The sequence below is a fragment of the Leucoraja erinacea genome, chromosome 18 (assembly GCF_028641065.1).
Source record: "Leucoraja erinacea ecotype New England chromosome 18, Leri_hhj_1, whole genome shotgun sequence".
NCBI lineage: Eukaryota > Metazoa > Chordata > Chondrichthyes > Rajiformes > Rajidae > Leucoraja > Leucoraja erinaceus.
The window spans coordinates 31,441,680-31,462,801 of record NC_073394.1 but is presented as its reverse complement, the minus strand read 5'-3'; the positions used below and the strand labels follow the sequence as shown (position 1 = coordinate 31,462,801).

The 21,122-nt window shown below is 40.3% G+C and overlaps 1 protein-coding gene across 2 annotated transcripts in view; it reads right to left on the bottom strand.

The window, feature by feature from the left end:
• Nucleotides 1-5,789: 5,789 nt before the first annotated feature.
• Nucleotides 5,790-21,122, bottom strand: part of arhgap1 (Rho GTPase activating protein 1) — a 37,519-nt gene continuing 22,186 nt past the window's right edge. For both annotated transcript variants that reach the window (XM_055649734.1, XM_055649735.1), the window contains exons 7-13: nt 20,123-20,221; nt 15,508-15,600; nt 14,222-14,298; nt 13,792-13,869; nt 9,493-9,621; nt 8,695-8,798; nt 5,790-7,179 (exon numbers count right to left, since the gene is read on the bottom strand). In XM_055649734.1, coding sequence (XP_055505709.1) covers nt 7,006-7,179; nt 8,695-8,798; nt 9,493-9,621; nt 13,792-13,869; nt 14,222-14,298; nt 15,508-15,600; nt 20,123-20,221 — 754 coding nt within the window. In that variant the 3' untranslated portion in view covers nt 5,790-7,005. The remainder of the gene's footprint in view (nt 7,180-8,694; nt 8,799-9,492; nt 9,622-13,791; nt 13,870-14,221; nt 14,299-15,507; nt 15,601-20,122; nt 20,222-21,122) is intronic.

The window sequence follows — 21,122 nt, the reverse complement described above, 5'->3', positions numbered from 1 at the left end:
ATAATTTGCATTTTATTTGAAAGTCCGGTTTGACCATTACATTATAAACACAAACTACATAATGTGGTTGAGGTCACCCAACCAGTGTCCGTTCCCACATACTCTACAACAACCCCGCTGTACAGATATAATTCAATTTACATAATTTCAACATAAGCTGTGAAAATGAGATTTAGTGCCTGTATTCATTGTGAACATATTACAATAAAGGATAAACCATATGCTACAGTTTATAACTATTTTACTAATAGGATTTTCATTATGCTCAACAAGGTTGTTGTTTTTCTACCTATAGTGAGGACAGGATTCATTAATTTTATTTTCTAAGAGCACTAATGGCACAATGTACCATGTGATGAGAAGGATTTGGCAGGTGAGGGGAAGGGGGATCTGGGTGGAGGAAAGAATCTTGTTAAAGAACTCCTTGTCTTCATGTCCTAACTGGGTCAGCTATTATATACTTTGCTACATTGAAAATTAAACCAATAACACTACAAATAAGGCAATTTAATTAGGCAACATATGCAGTGGTTGACATGGAGCAATATTACCAGAGGACCTCTAAACAACCATGTCAATAAAGAGACATTCATTGTCACATGTACCACTTGGTACAGTGAAAGTTGGTATGTATAAAGAAATGTACTTCAGATATTATTAGCCAAAATATAAAACATCCAAATTAAAAACAATGAAATGCAAGTGCACTTAAACTATAAATTAAAAAATCTAGAGAATATATAGAACAGGGGAAGGGTTTACTGAGAAGAGAAAAGTTCATTTATACAGTACCTTACAAATACAGATAACAACTTGCAGTTTATACAGGAATCGTTGCTGGATGTGCCCAAAAGGAAATAAAGCACCAACCACATTGGTATGGAAAAGATTGGGAATGGTGCTCTTGACCTACTTTTCCAGGCCTGTATGTGGAATTTGATCAGGTGGATCCTCATTGCAGTCCCAAATATATGTATTATCAGTTGGACCAAGAATAAGGCAACCGTAACATTCTACTTAAAAAGCTGCATTTATATAATGCAATTCCATGTCTTCTGGCTTTCCGAAAGCACTAGGCAGCTACTGGCTATACAGAAAACATGTTTAGTTTCAGTGCCCACATTCCCCTCCACCCCACATCCACAAATTAAACTAAGTTGCTGCCTAACCGCTTGAATGGTAAAAGATTTAAGAAAACTGCAGGAGCGGTTTCTGATTCTGTGGAATCAGAACGCTCCTGTAGTTTTCTTAAATATTTTACCATTCAAGGGTTTAGGCAGGAACTTAGTTTAATTTGTTTTCTGAAAACAATTTTACGAATTTTGTAGAGCAGGTTAAAACTGCCTAGATAGTAAAGGGCCCGGCCCACATGGGCGTCATTTAAGCAACATAATTGATGTGGCGTAGGCAGTGATGCGCAGTAGCGCCCCAGGATTTTGGGAATCCCCGCACGCCACCTGCGTGATGCACAAATGACGCCCAAGTGGGACAGGCCCTTAAGTGGCTGAAAGCAAGGCAGGCTACCTGATCATTCAAGGCAGGCTACTCAATCTGACCAGTCATTTTTTGTCAATAGGGTTTTAAAAAAAAAACAAGCTCATTCAATACAACCAAAATAAATCCAGTGTCCAACATAATGTTTGGGACAAAGACCCATCATTTATTTATTTGCCTCTGTACTCCTCAATTTGAGATTTGTTATATAAATAAATCACATGTGATTAAAGTGCACATTGTCAGAATTTAATAAAGGCAATTTTTATACATTATGGTGGGGGTGTTATGGCCTGGGCATGTATGGCTGCTGACGGTACTGGCTCACTGATCTTCATTGATGATACAGCTGCTGATGGTAGTAGCATGATGAATTCTGAAGTGTATAGACCCATCCTATCTGCTCGTTCAAACGAATGCCTCAAAACTCATTGGCCGGCTGTTCATTCGACATCATGACAATGATCCCAAAGATACTGCTAAAGCAATAAAGGAGTTTTTCAAGGCTAAAAAATGGTCAATTTTTGAGTGGCCAAGTCAATCACCCGATCTGAACCCAATTGAGCATGCCTTTTATATGCTGAAGAGAAAACTGAAGGGGACTAGCCCCCAAAACAAGCACAAGCTAAAGATGTCCGCAATACAGGCCTGGCAGAGTATCGCCAGAGAAGACACCCAGCAACTGCTGATGTCGATGAATCGCAGACTTCAAGCAGTCATTGCATGCAAAGGATATGCAACAAAATACTAAACATAACTACTTTCATTTACATTACATTGCAGGGTCCCAAACATTATGGTGCCCTGAAATGGGGCGGACTATGTATAAACACTATCATTTCTGCATGGTGAAACTAAAACGTATGAAAAAGGCCTTTTATTAAAATCTGACAATGTGCACTTTAACCACATGTGATTTTTTTTTTTCTATTACAAATTTCAAATTGTGGAGAATAGAGGCAAATAAATAAATGATGGGTCTTTGTTCGATACATTATGGAGGGCACTGTGCCTAGCAATTTTTCTGAGGTTCTGAAAATGGTATGGTTTATCTAAATTTCTTGCGATAGTCATTGACGTGCATTAAATCTCAAGTTTATTCCTCAAGAGACTGAATTATTTCAATTTAATAATGCTTTGAAGAAGGGTGGTGCATTTTATGAATTTTGATTTGATCAGATCCTGCCCTGACAGATTGACAATATTTAGGAATAACTGAAAAATAACTTGTTACAACTTTAAACATTCCCCAAAAATACATTAAAATGGTCAATGACAAGAAAAACTATATAATTTTTTCTAGATACGAGGTGAGGATAAAATGGGAAATCAGATGTGATTATATACAAAAAAAAACATTATAACCTTTCCACTTTACTTTTAAAAATTCTCACATTAACATCCACCCACAAACTGTAGGTGATGAATTGGGTATGAGTAGGCACTAGCAATGTTGATGGGAGGAGAGGAGGTGCACAGGAAACAATGGGTGTTTTGTACTAACACATTTAAAAGCAGTACCTGTATGAGCAAAATATTACAAAATATGAAAGCAGGATTAATCATCTTGTTCATTAAAATACTGTCAGATGTGATATACTCCTGCTACAAAATCTTAATAATGCTTCCATCACTGATAAACGCAGAAACTTGTATAAAGTGATAGATTTAAATGTCCAAAGACTCAAATATATCCCAATAGGATGGAGAAATTACAGAAAGAATGTTATAAAGTGGAAAGCTAAAATTGAAGATCGTGGGTTAATTTAAAATGGACCCAAACCCACTGCATGCTCGCCACTAATGTGGTACAAAAAGATCACTGGTATTTACAGTGCTGCAAATGGAAAGGAGCTGTCACATGAGTGCCCACTCTCCACATTATTGTCCTTAGAACTTTGGATTCTGGTTACACCTTTCCTAAACGTTTTTATTTGGTCAGTTTGATTTGAATGACTGATGAGTACGTCAGTTGTATAAACATTAATCACGGTCATTTTCTTCACCAAAAGCAGATCTCACCTCAGGTCCCCGATTCACATGACCATGCAATTATAATAGAAGCATGTATCTGAAGGATAAACATTGCCTAAATATGTTTTCTCGAATGTTGCCCATATACACAAGCAATCTTGTGAATAACCTGGTTGTTTATGATAGGTTAGGACTTTCCCAGTGACTGATTGTCACTCCATATGGTCCATCTGATGAAGAAGCTTCTTTACAAGATCCCGACAGCTGGGCTGCACCCACTCCATCAGAAAGAACATTCTCCATTATTCCACTCGCCCCCATTTGCAGTTCATTTCCTCACTTGTACTGCCAGCTGCAAAAGTATAACCATCCATCCATCCAAGCATGTTTCTGTATCTCCAGCATCCACACGTCAATCAATTGACTTCCTTCTGATGATGGGTCGTGATCCGAAATGTCACCTATTCATTTACTACAGGGATACTGGATGACCTGCTGAGTTAATCCAGCATTTTGTGTCTTTCCTTCAGAGCCAAATGACTCCAGTTTTGCAAAATAAGGACAACAAAACATCAAACTGCAAATTGTCTAAAGTAGAATGAACCAAATACAGGTGTGAGCTAGATCACAATGAAATCTGTAGACACTCTCTGGTCCCTGAATGGTTGCACTAATGGCATTAAAATGTTTCAGGCCATTCCGTGCATGTACTTTTCTATTATGGGAATGTTTAGTGGCAATTAGGATTAATTGGAATTTATCTCCAAGATGATTGTCTTACGCATGGCAAAGCCTCAGAAAGGAATCTATTTCATTTATTGGTGATTGATATCCCTGATAAAGATGTTTTATGGAGTAAACAACTACAGGTAGTTGCAAAAGCGGAGCACTGGATAACTTGAGCATCACTAACACCATACTCCTAGAATAATGCAAGCACCTGCTGCAGTGGCACCTTATTTCACAAACTAAACAATCATACAAATCAAAACGAAAATCACTTCCACTCAAAGGTGAGACATCAAGTACACCATTCTTTTTGAAAGCACAAAGTATAATAATATAGCCAGGTTTACCAGCTTTGATCTGTTGTAGATGAGATTGGCATCACATAATGCATTGGCATCCTACTGCCCAGTTTTTATTGGAAGTCAGTGTAGTTAGTTAGAAGTAAATAGTTAAGTAAATGTACTGTTTGCTCAATCCTACACTTCCAATTTCTCAGCTCACGCAAAGCATCTGATAAATGCTCCATTTCCCTTTTTACTTCACATATGCTAACCTATACCTGTGGTAAATGGCAATATTTGAAGACAATGTGGCACTTCCACCCCTATCATTAGATGCTTCGGCATGGAACATTACTAATCCAGGCATATAGGAATTATGCAAAGTAGCTCATTTAAACCTGGATCAAATTCAGAACACGAGTCAGTCGGGTAATAACATTTAAGTGAAATGAAACAAAATATATTCAGACTTCCTTGCAACTAAGTGTTTTAACTATTGTTTTAAATGTGAATTTCACCAGGGGGGCAGATGGGAGAAGCTTCCAGCTTCCCACTTTAAAGCACAAGCTATCACCCATTGCTGGGAACATGCTTGATTATCTAGAAGACCATGATGCCACCTCATACCAATAGTCAACCACAATTCATTGTCCAAACCAACATGAACAATTTCCACTTCACTGCACTGATCCCAAGAGCAAATATCTCGAAGTGGGGGACTGGAAGAGGTCAATAGACCCCACTGTTACTGATATGTTAATTAGAAATGCATCAAAACAAAAATTCAGCCCATCAACAAAAAATAAAGTTATAGTCATGTAATATTGATAGTATTGAGGCATTAAATCTATACCATTAGACATTGAGATTTCCATTAAAAAATGAGCCTAAATTTCTCCTCTGCTCGAGGAACACCTTAGCTCCCAAGTCCTACCTTGTGAAGCTGTGAGCTATGACACAGTACTTCCCTCTCTCCTCTTAATATTTTACAAATAGGTTGACTGCAAGATTTGTGACTTCCTACGTTGATTAATTTGCCATATGGCACAAAAAGGCTAATTATTTGTTAAATGGTTTCCATGAATAAATATTATTTTAAAAGCAGCCAATCCATATTACTTTTGAGAAATGCTTTCCTGAATAAAATGCTGGGTTGCATACTTTGAATGAATTTGCAATGAGAACAACATACTAATTGGGCCTGAAATGAAAGCCAATAAATCCACAATATTTAAAGATAAGTTCACTATCAAAGGTCTATTAACGACAATAATATTGTTTTCCTTTTTTGAAACAATTAACACCAAAGACAGAATAGCAAAACCATGTATTCCCAGTAATTTCACATCTGTAATACAGTATCATTGAGGGGGTGCAATCAGTGTTACATACAATAACACATAGTCACTTACAATTAATGCACACAGCAAGATTCTAACCTTTCAAATGGGGGGGGTTATATAAATGTCTTGCTTATTCTGGAGTGCCAGATTGGGTACAGTTCATGCCATTTTTAGAAACAAATCTCCAGACTTAACTGCAGAGTTTAATACCACGGATAAAAACATATGCCACTGAAATATCCCTTGAGAATGTGAGCACTTGGATAATGTGAATTCCCTTTTGCTCATCTCACCTGCTGCTCTGGTCAAGCCAGATCCCATCATGATGGAAAGGTGATGGACACTTCCTCTTTAGATATAACAAAACACTGAAGTAAAAACAATTAAAACCAATGAAAATGCACAACAATATTAAGATTGTCAGCATTGCTCAAGCAGACTCTTTTGACATTGGCATTTTCATTTGAACTATTTCTATTCATCTATTTTTACTAAGTCAGCGTGCACTTCAAAACAAAATAATATTTAAAATCTAGTTTAAGGAATAGATTGGCCTCTCCCTGAATCAAAGAGAATCAAACTCTCAACGCTGCACCATCACAAAATAGTTACAGAAAATATTTTGGTCACACAAAGGAATGAAGAATGTTTAAGAGTGGGGCAGTAACATTGTCCAGCATATAAAAAAGCAAGTGTACATTCTACACAAACGTGTATTGGTTGGTTTGATTGGTTTCAAAGTGATGAGCGTAGAAATATCCCAACAATAGAAATTAATTATAAATATTCCATTATTTTTTGAAAATTCTTTTAAAAGTTCAGAAAGTACTGAGGTGGATGGGAAAGAGAAACGTACAAAATTTAAAACTAGCAGTCAAGCAGGCGTACAATGGGAAGAAAACGCTTCAAGCACTCCAACTGCATTCCTGATTCTTGGGTATACAAATGAATGACAAGAACCAGGGAATCCAGCCCCGGGTTCATGGAGATTTATACTGCACACACACTACACTCAAAGCAGTGTAAAGACATGCAATCCCCAACCCTGACTGAAAGGGTGCACCTTTAATTTCTCTCCTGTGCGGTGCTGCACACAGGTACATTGTCATAAACATTTAGAGAGAGAGAGAGAGAGCGAGAAACGCCTGATTGGACTCCAGTGGTTTAAGACAGTTAAAGCATTGTCACATTTGGCAGAAAATCGTATTATAATTTACCAAAAGTGATTGAGCAAAGTAATTAATGGGGTTGATGGCACTGAGTGAAATTGCGGCATCCTTTGCCCACATGAGTGTGGGCCCAAACACAAGAGCCAAGTTGCTGGGCGTCATTTTATTCTGTTCACTGTTGGCAGCAACCTAGAAGCAGAGAGGAAACACAATGCAATTATGTTCATAAACCAAGCATCTGCGAGGGACTTTACTCCTTAAACTGAGTAAACCTCTGCAGTTTCAGACATTGTAACTGCATTCACATTAAGACTTTGGTACCAGGTAGGCATTAAATCAGATCGTACTTGTGAGACTGCTGCCAAATTATGGCTCAGAAACAAGCTTGGAGAGGCTGGAGGAGTTTTCTTTGAAACAAAGGCCACTGACAATGACTGGACAAGGGATTACTCCCCTTAAAACCAGCTCATAGTAATTTTTACAATTTAGCAAACAGCACTGTGTCTCCAATGCAAATTCACACAATTTCTCTACTTTCCCCATTTAAAAATGAACCATTGTGCTGAGTTGACTCTTTCCAATGGCCTTGTTAACCTGCATCACTACCGATAGTGATCTGTGTATCTAGAACCATCTGTGCCACTACATCTTTGAACTATAAGTATATCATCTGTATGCTTACAATCTTTCTTTCCCTTCAATTCAGAAGCCTGATATCGGAGGGGGAGAAGCTGATCCTGAATCTTATGTTGCGCGCTTTCCAGCTCTGCACCTTCAGCCAGACGGGAGCAGGGAGAAGGAGGAATGACTGGGGCAGACAAGTCTTTGATTATGTTGCTGCTTTTCCGAGGCACCGTGAAGTTTAGAAGGAGTCAATGGTGGAAAGTGTGGTCTGTGTAATGGGCTCCATCTACAACTCCTGCAATTTCTTGCCTTCTTGGACAGAGCTGGGTAGAGTTCAGGAAGTAAAGGCATTCTTGGCGACCACATCATTGTGGTTGGTCTATGACAGATCGTTGGTAATACTAACGCCAAATAAATTGACGCTTTCAACCCTTTATATCTCCAACACTTACGTATCTATTCTCTGTCATAATTTATGGCGTTGAAATTGTCCAGTGTTGCCTATTTTTCATTTTGTTATCAGCTTTATATTTTTAAACTGTATTTTTCACCAGAAGGTAAGAAATGCAACTAGTTGTCAGTTCTCCAACTATACTTTTTAGAGACAAAGTGTCAAATACATTTAATATAATTAGAATGTAATTAAAGATGTTAAACACAAAGCAGCATCTGGAATGTAACGCCTATTTTTATATTGATGCTAAAAGTCTCCACATTAACTTTAAGCTTCCAAAGTTCAGTACCCCAAGGCTCAATTTTTTAATATTTTCACCAATGACATTACTTAGCTTCTCAACTCTTCCTGACAACATGAAGAGTGTGTAGGGGTGAGCAATTGGTGAGAGAGAATAACATTTGTAAAGCCTGTGTACACTATTTAGCATGAAGTGACAGGCAGCTGAGGGGGATTGAGGAGACTGCGGTGGGGAGAATGGGATTAGGGAGAGGGCTGAGGAAGAGAGAGTGGCAAGATTGTGCATACGTGCACGTATATACACGTAGGCTGATTTCACCCGTGTTGTCTCAACACGCACACACTCAAACAGGAATGTAAGCAAGACGGCAAGGCCACCAACTCACCATGTGCAGGAAGATCAGCAAGTATTGCAGCACCGTATAGTTTTCTGTAGGCAGGGTCTGAATCATCTGAGCCAAGGTTTCTGCTTGTTTATTTTTTGGCACTCCTGAAAAATCAGGGAAAGGAAAAAGGTTACACAAAACAACAGATGACCACGAACCTGATCACAGACTGCACAGGATTTCAGTCAAAATCACTTTACATTGTCAAAGATAACGGCTTCACCACAATGCACCCCACCAACAATTACAACGATGAAATATTGTGCATTTCAAAACTGCATACGGTGAAAACTAGAAAATGAAAGCATTTTCCCAATTGCTGTAATGGTACTGGATACAAACAGCCAAATCAAGGCCATAACTGTATTCCCAATGGCAGTATGAAAATTCACTTAGCTGGGGCTTTAGAGACGTTTGCTGATGCTGACCACAGAAAGGTAATTTGGAGCATTATATTTCAAAAACTTCTAACTTTTCTTCACTTCCAGAAGGTGTAATGGAGGTGTTTTCAGAGGGAGGGAACAAGGACAAAACTATGGATCACCCGGTGACAATCTGTTGGTCGTGATGTTGCTTCATCAGTTGAACAAAGATTAAATCAGGAGCAATCTCTGAAATTAAATCTAACCAGAGTCCAATGTAATTCTTTCCATTGTTGTGATTACAATTGGGAATCCTTTAAATGGAAGTTTATCAGACTTTGCAAGACAATGAAGATTTTGTGAAATTCTAATTCAAATAGGAGCAAGGTGTATTAAAGAACCCCATCCCAAATGTTGACTGAAGAATGCAACTTACCCCCAAATGAAACCACTTGGTCATACAGCTCATAGGTCAGCAGAGGTTCAGGTAATTCACGAAGAAAAGTCTTCAGCATAACTGCTGCCAAGTGCACATCACCATAGGCTGCATAATCCACAGGAACACCTGCAAGGAGGTCACAGTTTAGGCAAGTATTTGTACAGAAACATATTGCTGACTAAACAGCTAGCAATAAATGAGCAGATAATCAACTCAAGCCAACACACATGAGGAAAGTGACACCCCCTCCCCCTCATCAATTACAATTCACACTGCATTGGGTGAGTAGCTCTCAATAAGAACAATGATATATTAAAGAAAATTAAATATCATAGAACACCTTTACAAAATCTAGCTGGAACTGGGGTAACCTGCTTGCTTTGATCAGTTCTGTATGTTGCAGGGAATTACATGGTGGTCACCACTGTATCGTCACAACTTCATTCCAGCTTCTGTTGTCTTCATGTACACACTATATTAGAAAGCTAGAGCACATATACAATGTCTGTTTGCCACTCATCATTACACTTGGAATCATCCATCTCACTTCTTTGGCACAATTTCGACCTCTTCAAAATGATTACAACGGAACTCACAAACAGGGTAAATGTTTTAGCTTTAAAAAGGAATTAAAACCTAGACCGGTCAGCAACAGACAATCCGAACAGTCAGCAAACTATAGTCATGAGGAAGTTCATTTCTCACCCTCTAACCTCATCTCCAAAGTCCACAGCACAGATCTCCATCCTAAACCACAGCTATACTTTACTCAGCAATTCTTATCGCCTGGAGCAACTAGTGTCTATTGACAGACACCCAACTTCTATTAATGAGAGAGTCATGACCAAGGTGACATAACCACAAACTAAGGGATCAGTCATTTAGAATGGAGGTGCGTCAAAATGTCTTCTCTCAGGGGGCAGTGAATATCTGGAATTCTCTTCCTCTGTGGATAGTGGAGGGTAGATCATTGGATATATTTAGGATGGAGACAGACAAAGGTTTGAAAGATCGAGGAACTGACACAGAAGAGTTGAGACCAGCGGAGATCAGCCACGATGATATTGAATGGCGGGACAGTCTTGAGAAGGCTTATTCTTGCTTCTGTGTCCTGTGTATCAGCCTGAAATGACTGCACTTTCACTCATAGCCTGTCCAGGTGTGGAGAGTGGACTACACTACATGCAGCATTATTTCCTGTCGCTGTTCAAGACACAGAAAGGGAGCACAGCTATTCATAAACCTTATGCTGGTCGAATTACTAGTTCCTTTATTATCTTCTCATGCTGAATATCATGCTTGCAATACTTTGCAGGATTTTATTTGCAATGACTTGAGGGTAAGTGCAAGTTCATGAATAGCTGCATAAAACAAATAGCAAGTAGAAAGGCATTGACACTGACTGGTTGCGAAGAGTTATAGAAAATTAGTAGTTAGTAGTACAAATTTTTTTATTTCACAATTAAATACAAAAGTACAGGCACCATGTGCACCACACAACATAAGTGAATAATTGAAGATAAAATAGATATATAAAAGGATGGGTACATGGGATCAGAACTACTACTGAAGTGAAGTGGAGGGGGGGGGGGGGGGAAGCAAATCCAAATGAATTGTTTCCGAGTTAAAATTTCCATGTAAAAGACTGTTGAGGCATTACTGCAAGAAGTAACAATGCAAGACGGTGCTTGTTTGTATATTTGGAATTTTATAATGCAATAATACCAGATGCCATTTTGAAGGGTGCAAACCATTCCTCGTAGCATGAGAAGATGAAACAGATAAACTTGATGTTTATGCAAGCCACCGGCAGCTTCTGCCTGCTTCCTGCGGGTAAAGAGCTCAGCATGTAGCTAATACAGGTGAGAAATTTACTCCTACAATTTTGGCATTCAATTCAAGCATTCAAAAAAAAAAATAGGTAGCTTCACACTTTGCAAAATGAATGTATGATTTATTCTCCTACTTTTGATAATAAAACTATGTTTGTTTGACAAGAAACAAAGCAATAGCATGTTATAATGAACTGCATGTGTCCACTTCATACGGAGATAACATCTGAGCTAATCCATTTAGTGCTATTAGTCTAGGTACTGAGCAATCCTTTTTGAATGAGGTTTGTTTACACTGAACACTCCAACATAGCACAGCATATATCCAAATAAATCTCCCCTTTCAATTCCTCATGTATGGTTTGTTATTAAAGTCAGAATCAGATACCTACGGAAAACAGTTACATAAAAGTTCTATTGCTTCCAATTTTGAAACCGATAGGAAATCTATTTCAGTGTTTTTGTCTTCTCCAACCAAGAGACCAACTAGCAGGTTCATAATGTGCATTCACTTCGCACTACTGCCCCTTTCACAATATGGCCGGATCAATGCCCCTCGTTTTGGAAGAATTTCCAATAAATAATCTACTGTGTTCAAGGACTGAGTTATTTGTCCAGTCACACCATGTCTTCTAGTTAAAGAAACCTGTCATAATATATATTTCTGCTAATGCACTGAGGCACTGCACAGATTTCAGCGGTGGGTCAACTATTTCACTGAAATAGAAGTTCATAAATCCACCCCATAGTCTGATGAGGGGCCTATGACCAGAAGTTATACCTCTGTTCCTCTTCCACACGTAGCCTGCCCTGCTGCGTACTTTCAGCATTTTGCTTTTCTTTCAGATTTCCAGCATCTGGGGTTTTCAATATTCAAGACAAACCAATCTGCCCCAAATTCATTGCCTCATTGGTTACACGTGTAAAGGGCATATCCAAATATCAAAGAACCATTCTTAGGCAACAAATTCCAAATCAGACCCCCTTTCCTGATTTGGATCCCATGTCATTCTCTGGATGAAAAAAATCACCTCCCTTCAAATCATCCTCCAAATTACCTCAAAACAATTGGAAATATAGTACATTATTTCCTGAAAGTGACATCGCCTGTAGACAGGGTGGACAAGAAGGGTTCTGTCATGCTGGCTTAGTCAGGGAATTGATTATGGAAGTTGGGACATTGTCACAGTTGTACAAAATGTTGGCTAGACCACACTTGGGGTTTAGTTTTGGTGGCACTGCTATTGGAAGGATACCATTAAGCTGCAAAGAATGCAGAGAAGATTTACAAAGGCATTGCCAGGACCTCGGGGCTTGAGCTCGAGGGAGTGGTTGGACAGGGTAGGTCTATATATAAGTTTGAGCACAGGATGCTGGGGGGGGGGGGGGGTGATCCTATGGAGGTGTACAAAATCGTGACGGAAATAGATAGGATGAATGCACAGAATCTTTTTCGCAGGGTCGGGAACAATCAAGAACTGGAGCACAAGTTTAAGGTGAGAAGGGAAAGATTTAATTAGAACCTGAGGTGGTGGATACGTGGAACTTATATGGGATCTTATGGAAACATATAAAATTCTTAAAGGGTTGGACAGGCTAGATGCAGGAAAAATGTTCCACATGTTGGGGGAGTCCAGAACCAGGAGTCACAGTTTAAGAATAAGGGGTAGGCCATTTATGACTGAGATGAGGAAAAACATTTTCACCCAGAGAGTTGTAAATCTGTGGATTCTCTGCCACAGAAGGCAGTGGAGGCAAATTCACTGGATATATTCAAGAGAGTTCGATTTAGCTCTTAGGGCTAACGGAATCAAGGGATATGGGGAGAAAACAGGAACAGGGTACTGATTCGGATGATCAGCCATGATCATATTGAATGGCGGTGCTGGCTCAAAGAGGTGAATGACCTACTCCTGCACCTATTTTCTATGTTTCTATAACTCTTAAGGAGAAAAAAAAGGTCATTCCAAGTGACATTCAAACAGATGAGAGAAAGGCAAGTGGGAATAAAAGGCTGGACACCCTTTCATGCGAAGAGACACTTTGAAAGCAGAATGACAAACAATCTTCTAGAGGAACAGCAGGTCGAGCAGCATTCACGGGAGCAAAGGAGATGTCAGTCCTGTGGATTGAAACTGTATCAGGATAGAAGTGGAAGGGGAGGTGGGGGAAATAGCCAGTATAAAGAGAGGGGAAGTGATGAGACAGGGCCAGTGGCTAATTGGGGCACCAAGGAGGTGAAGGGTCATTGGAAGATGGAGTCAGGCAGAGGAGGGGGAGGGTTGGAGGGGAGATGAAGGCAGGTGGATGACAGATAGAGGCAGCGAAAAACAAGGTTGGTGGACCCAGGCAGGGAGGAGGGAAGGGTGAAGGTGGAGACACAGCTGTTGGGGGGGGGGGGTTGGCTGATAAACATGTGTAAACCAGAGTTATGCCGTGTAATTAACAAGGGTGACTCACTCACCATTATTGTACTTATCCAGCACTTCCCTCACATAGCACACATTAGCCGACCTACGGAATATCCCTTCTTTGTTTAGACCTGAGGGTAGGCAAATAAAATGTCATCACATGCAAACAACACAATCACTTCCAGGTCTGACTTTCCACCAGGCAACAATACCAGCAAGTACTTTTTACAGTGTTATACGATAAAATGTGTCCAGGAGTTGTTTATTGGAATTCCATTTATGTTTATTAGAATTCCATTTACTTTATTAGGAAATTGTTGGAGAAAAAGTTATCAATAATATTGTGTGCCTTCCCTGAGCCTCTGTGGCCGAGGCACTGCATCCTATTAAGGAATCAAACATTTACTAGAGAGGAAGGAAAGAAAGGATTTTGGGGTTAAGTCCATGGTTGATTCCCTCTGGACTTCAGCACAGTTCACTTACCGTGCTGCTTGATGTAATCGACTGTCTCCTCTAATACTTGTGGGATGGCCTTGTTTGCAGGGTCGCATTTTCTGAGCCTGAATTAAAAAAGTCAAAATCAGTAACTAAATATTGGATATATACAGTGCATTCAGAAAGTATTCAGACCCCTTCACTTATTCCACATTTTGTTACGTTACAGCCTTATTCTAAAATGGATTAAATTATTTTTTTTTTATCATCAATCTATACACAATACTCCATAATAAAAAAGCGAAAACAGGTGTTTAGAAATTTTTGCAAAGTAATTAAAAATAAATAACTGAAATATCACATTTACATAACTATTCAGACCCTTCACTCAGTACTTTGTTGAGGCATCTTTGGCAGCGATTACAGCCTCTAGTCTTGGGTATGACGCTACAAGCTTGGCACATCTGTATTTGGGTAATTTCTCCCATTCTTCTCTGCAGATCCTCTCAAGCTCTGTCAGGTTGGATGGGGAGTGTCGATGCACAGCTATTTTCAGGTCCCTCCAGAGATATTCGAACGGGTTCAAGTCCGGGCTCTGGCTGGGTCACTCAAGGACATTCACAGACTTGTCACAAAGCCACTCCTGCGTTGTCTTGGCTTTGTGCTTAGGGTTGTTGTTCTGTTGGAAGGTAAACCTCCACCCCAGTCTGAGGTCCTGAACACTCTGGAGCAGGATTTCATCAAGGATCTCTCCGTACTTTGCTCCGTTCATCTTTCTCTCAATCCTGACTAGTCTCCCAGTTCCTGCCACTGAAAAGCATCGCCACAGCATGATGCTGCCACCACCATGCTTCACAGTAGGTATGGTATTGGCCAGCTGATGAGCAGTGCCTGGATTCCTCCAGACGTGACGCTTGGCATTCAGGCCAAAGAGTTCAATCTTGGTTTCATCAGACCAGAGAATCTTGTTTAGGTGCCCTTTGGCAAACTCCAAGCGGGCCATCATGTGCCTTTTACTGAGGAGTGGCTTTCGTCTGGCCACTCTACCATAAAGGCCTGATTGGTGGAGTGTTGCTGATATAGTTGTCCTTCTGGAAGTCTCTCCCATCTCCACAGAGGAACTGAGATATGGTACTGCACTGTCAACTGCAGGACCATATATAGACAGGTGTGTGCCATTCCAAATCATGTACAATCAATTTAATTTGCCACTTGTGGAAAAGTTGTAGAAACATCAAGGATAATCAATGGAAACAGGATGCACCAAAGCACAAAATGTCATTACTATTAGGTAACAAATAACAAAAGCAAAGAAGTCTACAGTAAGTACTTACGCTCGAAGACTAATACCGAACTGTTGGTGAGGCAGCTGCTTGATTTGTACTGGTGGGACACACTTCTGAGATGCACTGATAGTGTCATCATATCTAAAGTAAAGAATCAAAATAGAAGTGGGTAAGGGCAATGTGACTATCAAACGGAGCTATACAGTAATGAAGTCTCAGTACGAATAATTAGACAAATATGCGCTCTCAGTATTTTCCACATCACTTCAAGGCCTCGGATGCTTTTTGACATTTATTCAAATAGGATGACTGATCAACAGACAAAAGGTGTAGGAGTAGGCCATTCAAGCCAGCACCGCCATTCACTGTGATCATGGCTGATCATCCACAATCAGTACCCCGTTCCTGCCTTCTCCCCGTATCCCTTGACTCCGCTATCTTAAGAGCTCTATCTAACTCTCTTGAAAGTATCCAGAGAATCGGCCTCTATTGCCTCCTGAGGCAGAGAATTCCACAGATTCACAACTCTCTGGGTGAAAAGGTTTTTCCTCATCTCTGTTCTAAATGGCCTAATCCTTATTCTTAAACTGTGGCCCCTGGTTCTGCTCTCCCCCAACATCGGGAACATGTTTCCTGCCTCTAGCATGTCCAATCCCTTAATAATCTTATGTTTCAATAAGATACCCTCTCATCCTAAATTTCAGTGTATACAAGCCCATTTGCTCCATTCTTTCAACATATGACAGTTCAGCTATCCCGGGAAAAAAGGGCGAGTTTCAAAATATGGGAGATCAAACAGAAAAGGAAAAAGAACTAAAAGGTATTTCCAAATCTCAACACGTAGCTATGCGGTGTAATTTAGCATGGAGTAAGGATACAGGGCAAAAGGCCTACAACTAGAATGGGACACATCTATCTCGAACTCTTGCTTTCTCGAAGGCCATCCTTCCATGAGTCAGCAGCTAAGGCTACAAATCAATGCCTCTACTTCCTCAGGAGACTGAGGAAATTTGGCACTTCTCCAATGACTCTTACACACTTCTACAGATGCACCAAAGACGCATCCTGTCAGGTTGCATTACAGCTCTGCCCAAGACCACAAGAAATTGCAGGGAGTTGTAGATGTAGCCCAGTCCATCACACAGACCAGACTCCCTACCATTGACTCTATCTACACTCAACACTGCCCTGGAAAAGCAGCCAACATAATCAAAGACTTGTCCCATCCCAATCATTTATGCTTCTTCCCCTCCCTTCAGGCAGAAGATGCAGAAGTTTGAAAGCACACTGCATCAGACCCAGGAACAGCTTCCTCCTCTCTGTTGTCAGGCTTCTGTAAGCTAGGGTAATGGCTGATTCACCTTTACTCATTTGGATATTGGACTTTGTCTATGAACCTGGTGGGCAACAATGCTATATTCTGCACTCGGTATCTTCTCCTTTGTTCTACCTATTTTATTTGAATTTGGTTTGATAGTATTTACATATAGTATTATCTGATTTGATCTGATCTTAGTATGATCTAAAATAATGTTTTTCACCATACTTGGTACATGTGACAGTAATAAACCTAAACTATCTCCTATTCTAAATTATATTACCCTCATCCCAAAAACCGCTAACCTATTGTCTCTTCCAGGTCCCATGTTTGACGAATCTTAATTTTTAGAGTTTTGTACCCATCCTTCAAATCTGCTGCTATTAATCTCATCCTTAAAAAAAAAACCCTCATTTGCCAACTCCCACCTCATCATCAGCCATCCCCTCTTCCAAGTCTTTGAATATGTTGCAGTTGCATAAATTCATGTACATCCTACCTGACATCCTTGTTTGCATCCCTCCAACCAGCTTTCCTCTACTGCCAGAGTACAGAAAGAAAATAACGAAAGCTTTTCATTGTACTTCAGTACATGTGACAATAAACTAAACTGAACTGAATTAATCAACCATGTTATCGTCTCCAACTCCGCTCCTCTTCTAGCTGGGACTGTGCTTGCTTGGTTCCATCCTAACCTAACCAGCCCCTTCCCTCACATGTGGGTGTCACAGTGGTGCAGCGGTAGAATTGCTGCCTTTCAACGCCAGAGACCTGGGTTCGATTCTGACTATGGATGCTGTTTGTATGGAATTTGCACGTTCTCCCTATGACCGCATGGGTCTTCTCCGGGTGCTCCAGTCTCCTCCCATATTCCAATGACGTGCAGGTTTCAAGTTCAAGTTTGCGTTTACTGTCACTTAACCAACTAAGGTACAGTGAGATTTGAGTTACCATACAGCCATACTAAGTGAAAAGCAACAATACCATTTAACACAATTTAACATAGACATCCACAGTGGAATCCACATTCCTCACTGTGATGGAAGACAAAGTTCAGTTATCTTTATCCTTTGTTCACCCGTGATGATCAGGGCCTTTGATCCCTAAGCAGTCGCCGCTGCTGACGGTCCGATGCCCGAAGCCCTCGCGTCAGGATGATGGAAACTCCGGCGTCGGGACGGATTGGAAAAGGTTAAATAGCTTCTGTAAATTGTCCTTAGAGTGTAGGATAGTACTAGTGTATTGTCATCGTTAGTCAGCATGGATGGTGGACTGAAGCAACTGTTTCCACATTGTATCTCTAAACTAAACCTTAATTTTCTTTCTTAGTATCCTATTTCTCATTTACTTAAGCCCCCCAGGCAATTCCCACCTGTAGACAACATGCACGCCACATCTCAGCACTTCCAAACTGTTTGTCAAACATTATGGACTGGCAGTAAAGAAACCCCCATGCCTTTAGTCCCCATTGAATTCTTAGGCTTTTCTTTAACTCAATTAAAATATGAACTAGACCATTGGCCTTAGATCACAAAATCAGGCTATCACCAAAACCCACTATTTGTATCTCCCGCAACATCATACAGCTTAGCTCATCTTTAGTTTGGTTTAGAGATGGAGCTCGGATACAGCCGAGAATTCGGCCCACCAAGCCCACGCCAACCAGCGATCCCCATATATCAATATTATCCTACACACTAGGGACAATTTACAATTATACCAAGTCAATTTAGCATACAAACCTATAGGTCTTTGGAACGCTTGCCAAATTTTCCACCATGTTTGTTACCTCAAGTTTTGGTTATTTTGGATTGTCCCTGGCACACGTCTACTTTGCAATATCATCTGCGCCTGTGTCACGGAACACCAAGCCCCATTCATCTATTATTCTGTGCTTACTCAACTACACGGTTCGGTTAAGCAATGCCTCAGATTAAATGTTTTTGAACATCTGGTATTTCAACCTCCATTTCTCCAATCTCCGTCACCCTCTCCCCATAGTCTTCTAAAACATCAAATATGTGTTTGATCTCTGGAATTCTCATCTCTGGAATTCTCTGGGGAGAAGGCTGGTACAGGATACTGAGTTGGATGATCAGCCATGATTGTATTGAATGGCGGTGCAGGCCCGAATGACCTACTCCTGCACCTATTTTCTATGTTTCTATGCCTGTAATCCCCAATTTACACCACTTCATCATTAACGTTTGTCTTTTCTGCTGCCATGGCACATAACCATGGAATCACTTCCTCGATCTCCGATCCCCTACTTCTCTTCCTGCTTTAAAAATGGTTCTACTAATTTTTAAACTCTTTTAACGTTGCCGACATCAGCATTCGGCACTCAGCTACAAAGTTCAATTGGAGTGCCTCAAGAAACCTTGCCATTGTAAAACCATTCAATCGCCATTGGTGAAAAGACTTATATTACCCCAACCTACAGTTACTTGGGCAGAATTAATATCGTCGCCTAATCCATTACCACTGTCCACACACTGATCCTGGACTTTCATTCAACAGGAGCTTCTCACAATCACCGCTGACCATGGGAATTTGCCAAGCTTGTCCACAGCGGCAAGGCAACACACACTGGGGTGGGGCTAGAACAAGTCATGCCTTCAAATTTATTTTAAATAGGTAGCTAAGGAACACTCCCTGAGCATAATTTAAAAAATATTTCCTTCTGAAAATGGTTGAAAATTTGGTTATTTATGCAGGTGAAAAAACCTCAGTCCCTTCTATCTTAAAATGAATGGATTGGACCTTTCACTTCAAGTATAACAGAGCTTAAGGTGCCCGGGTGGAGTCTTACTTATCTTAAGTAGCAGGGAATTCCCACAGCTTTGTGCTCAAAACAAGGAATCCAACATCGGAGCATGTGTAGAAAAAAAAGCAATTTGCTGACTGCATCTTTGCGATTCTGCATTTGTGCACAAATCTCATTTTTGCTTGGCAGTTAAACGGGTAACCGGTGATAAACTCTGCCAAACCTGGGATAATATATTTATACACCAGATTCCCTTTTGTTACATAGAATTAAAGATTTAATAAACATAAGATCATAAGTGATAGTAGAATTAGGCCATTCGGACCATCAAGTCTACGCCGTCATTCAATCATGGGTGATCCATCTCTTCTTCCTAACCCAATTCTCCTGCCTTCTCCCCAAAAATCAGACATCTGCACTAATCAACCCGTACTAAAGGCTAAAAAAAAAAACTAGGCTCTCTGTTGAATGACGATATGATCCCAATAACTCTGCCAAAATGACCCTGGACCAGCTTTAATGGCGTGGAAATAAATAACAGAATATTCACATCGGCTGTATGATTCACATGAACTTACTTCTTTACACATGGTGGGATCACCATTCGCTCACATTTCAGGAACTGTTCAAGTTCGCCCAAATGATTCATGTACAAGATCTTCCTGCCAAACTTCATGCTGTAACAGGAGAGGAATTGGAGAAAAAAAAATGGAAACAGAAATGCACATGAGACAGCTGCAATGTTTGCCAAATCTTTCCACTCATGAGTTCATTATTTCATTCCAAGCTCTGACACACTTATTCAATGAAGACAAAGAAAAAAAAGGAGTTAGCTGTCTAAAAGCCTAAATGCCCCATGTAAATTAGCTCCCAATAATGCTGTTCAGGAAATACAACCAGCAACCTTGGCCTTTCTTGAATGCAGTCTACACAGAGACAAAACGATTTGTTTTTAAATTCCTTAGAGTTTAGGAAGATGATTGGTGACCCTATACAAACAAACAAGATACGAATGAGCTTGACGGGGTAGATGTCAAGATGCTTCTGCTATTGGGAGAGACAGGACAAACTTAAAACTGAGGTGCGTGGAAATGGCTCCTCACAGAGGGCAGTAAATGTCCAGAATTCTCTGCGCGGTGGTGGAGGCTGGATCACTCAATATATTTAAAGTGGACATTGAAAATATCTGAAAGACAGAAAAATTATGTTTTATGTGGAACTGGCACACAAGAAGAGTTGAGGCTTGCGTAAATCAACCACAATGACATAGAATTGAGGAGCTGAGGGGCCTACTTCTGCTCTTAGTTTCTTGTGTTCTTATGGATCTGGATTACATGTACCATTGAGAAAAGTGAGCACACAAACATATGAACCTACAGACAGAATGCTTATCTGTGCAATGTCTACCAATGTACACTCATGTATCAGTACACACACAAGCATGTGGGAGCAGAGGATGCCGATATATAAAGATGTAAAGAGGAAAATGAGAAAATGCGTGTGTGGCTAAGAGAATGTGCACGAGAGAGGGAGGTTCCGCCCAAGGTGCCTGCAACACACAAGCTGTGCTTGAATAGG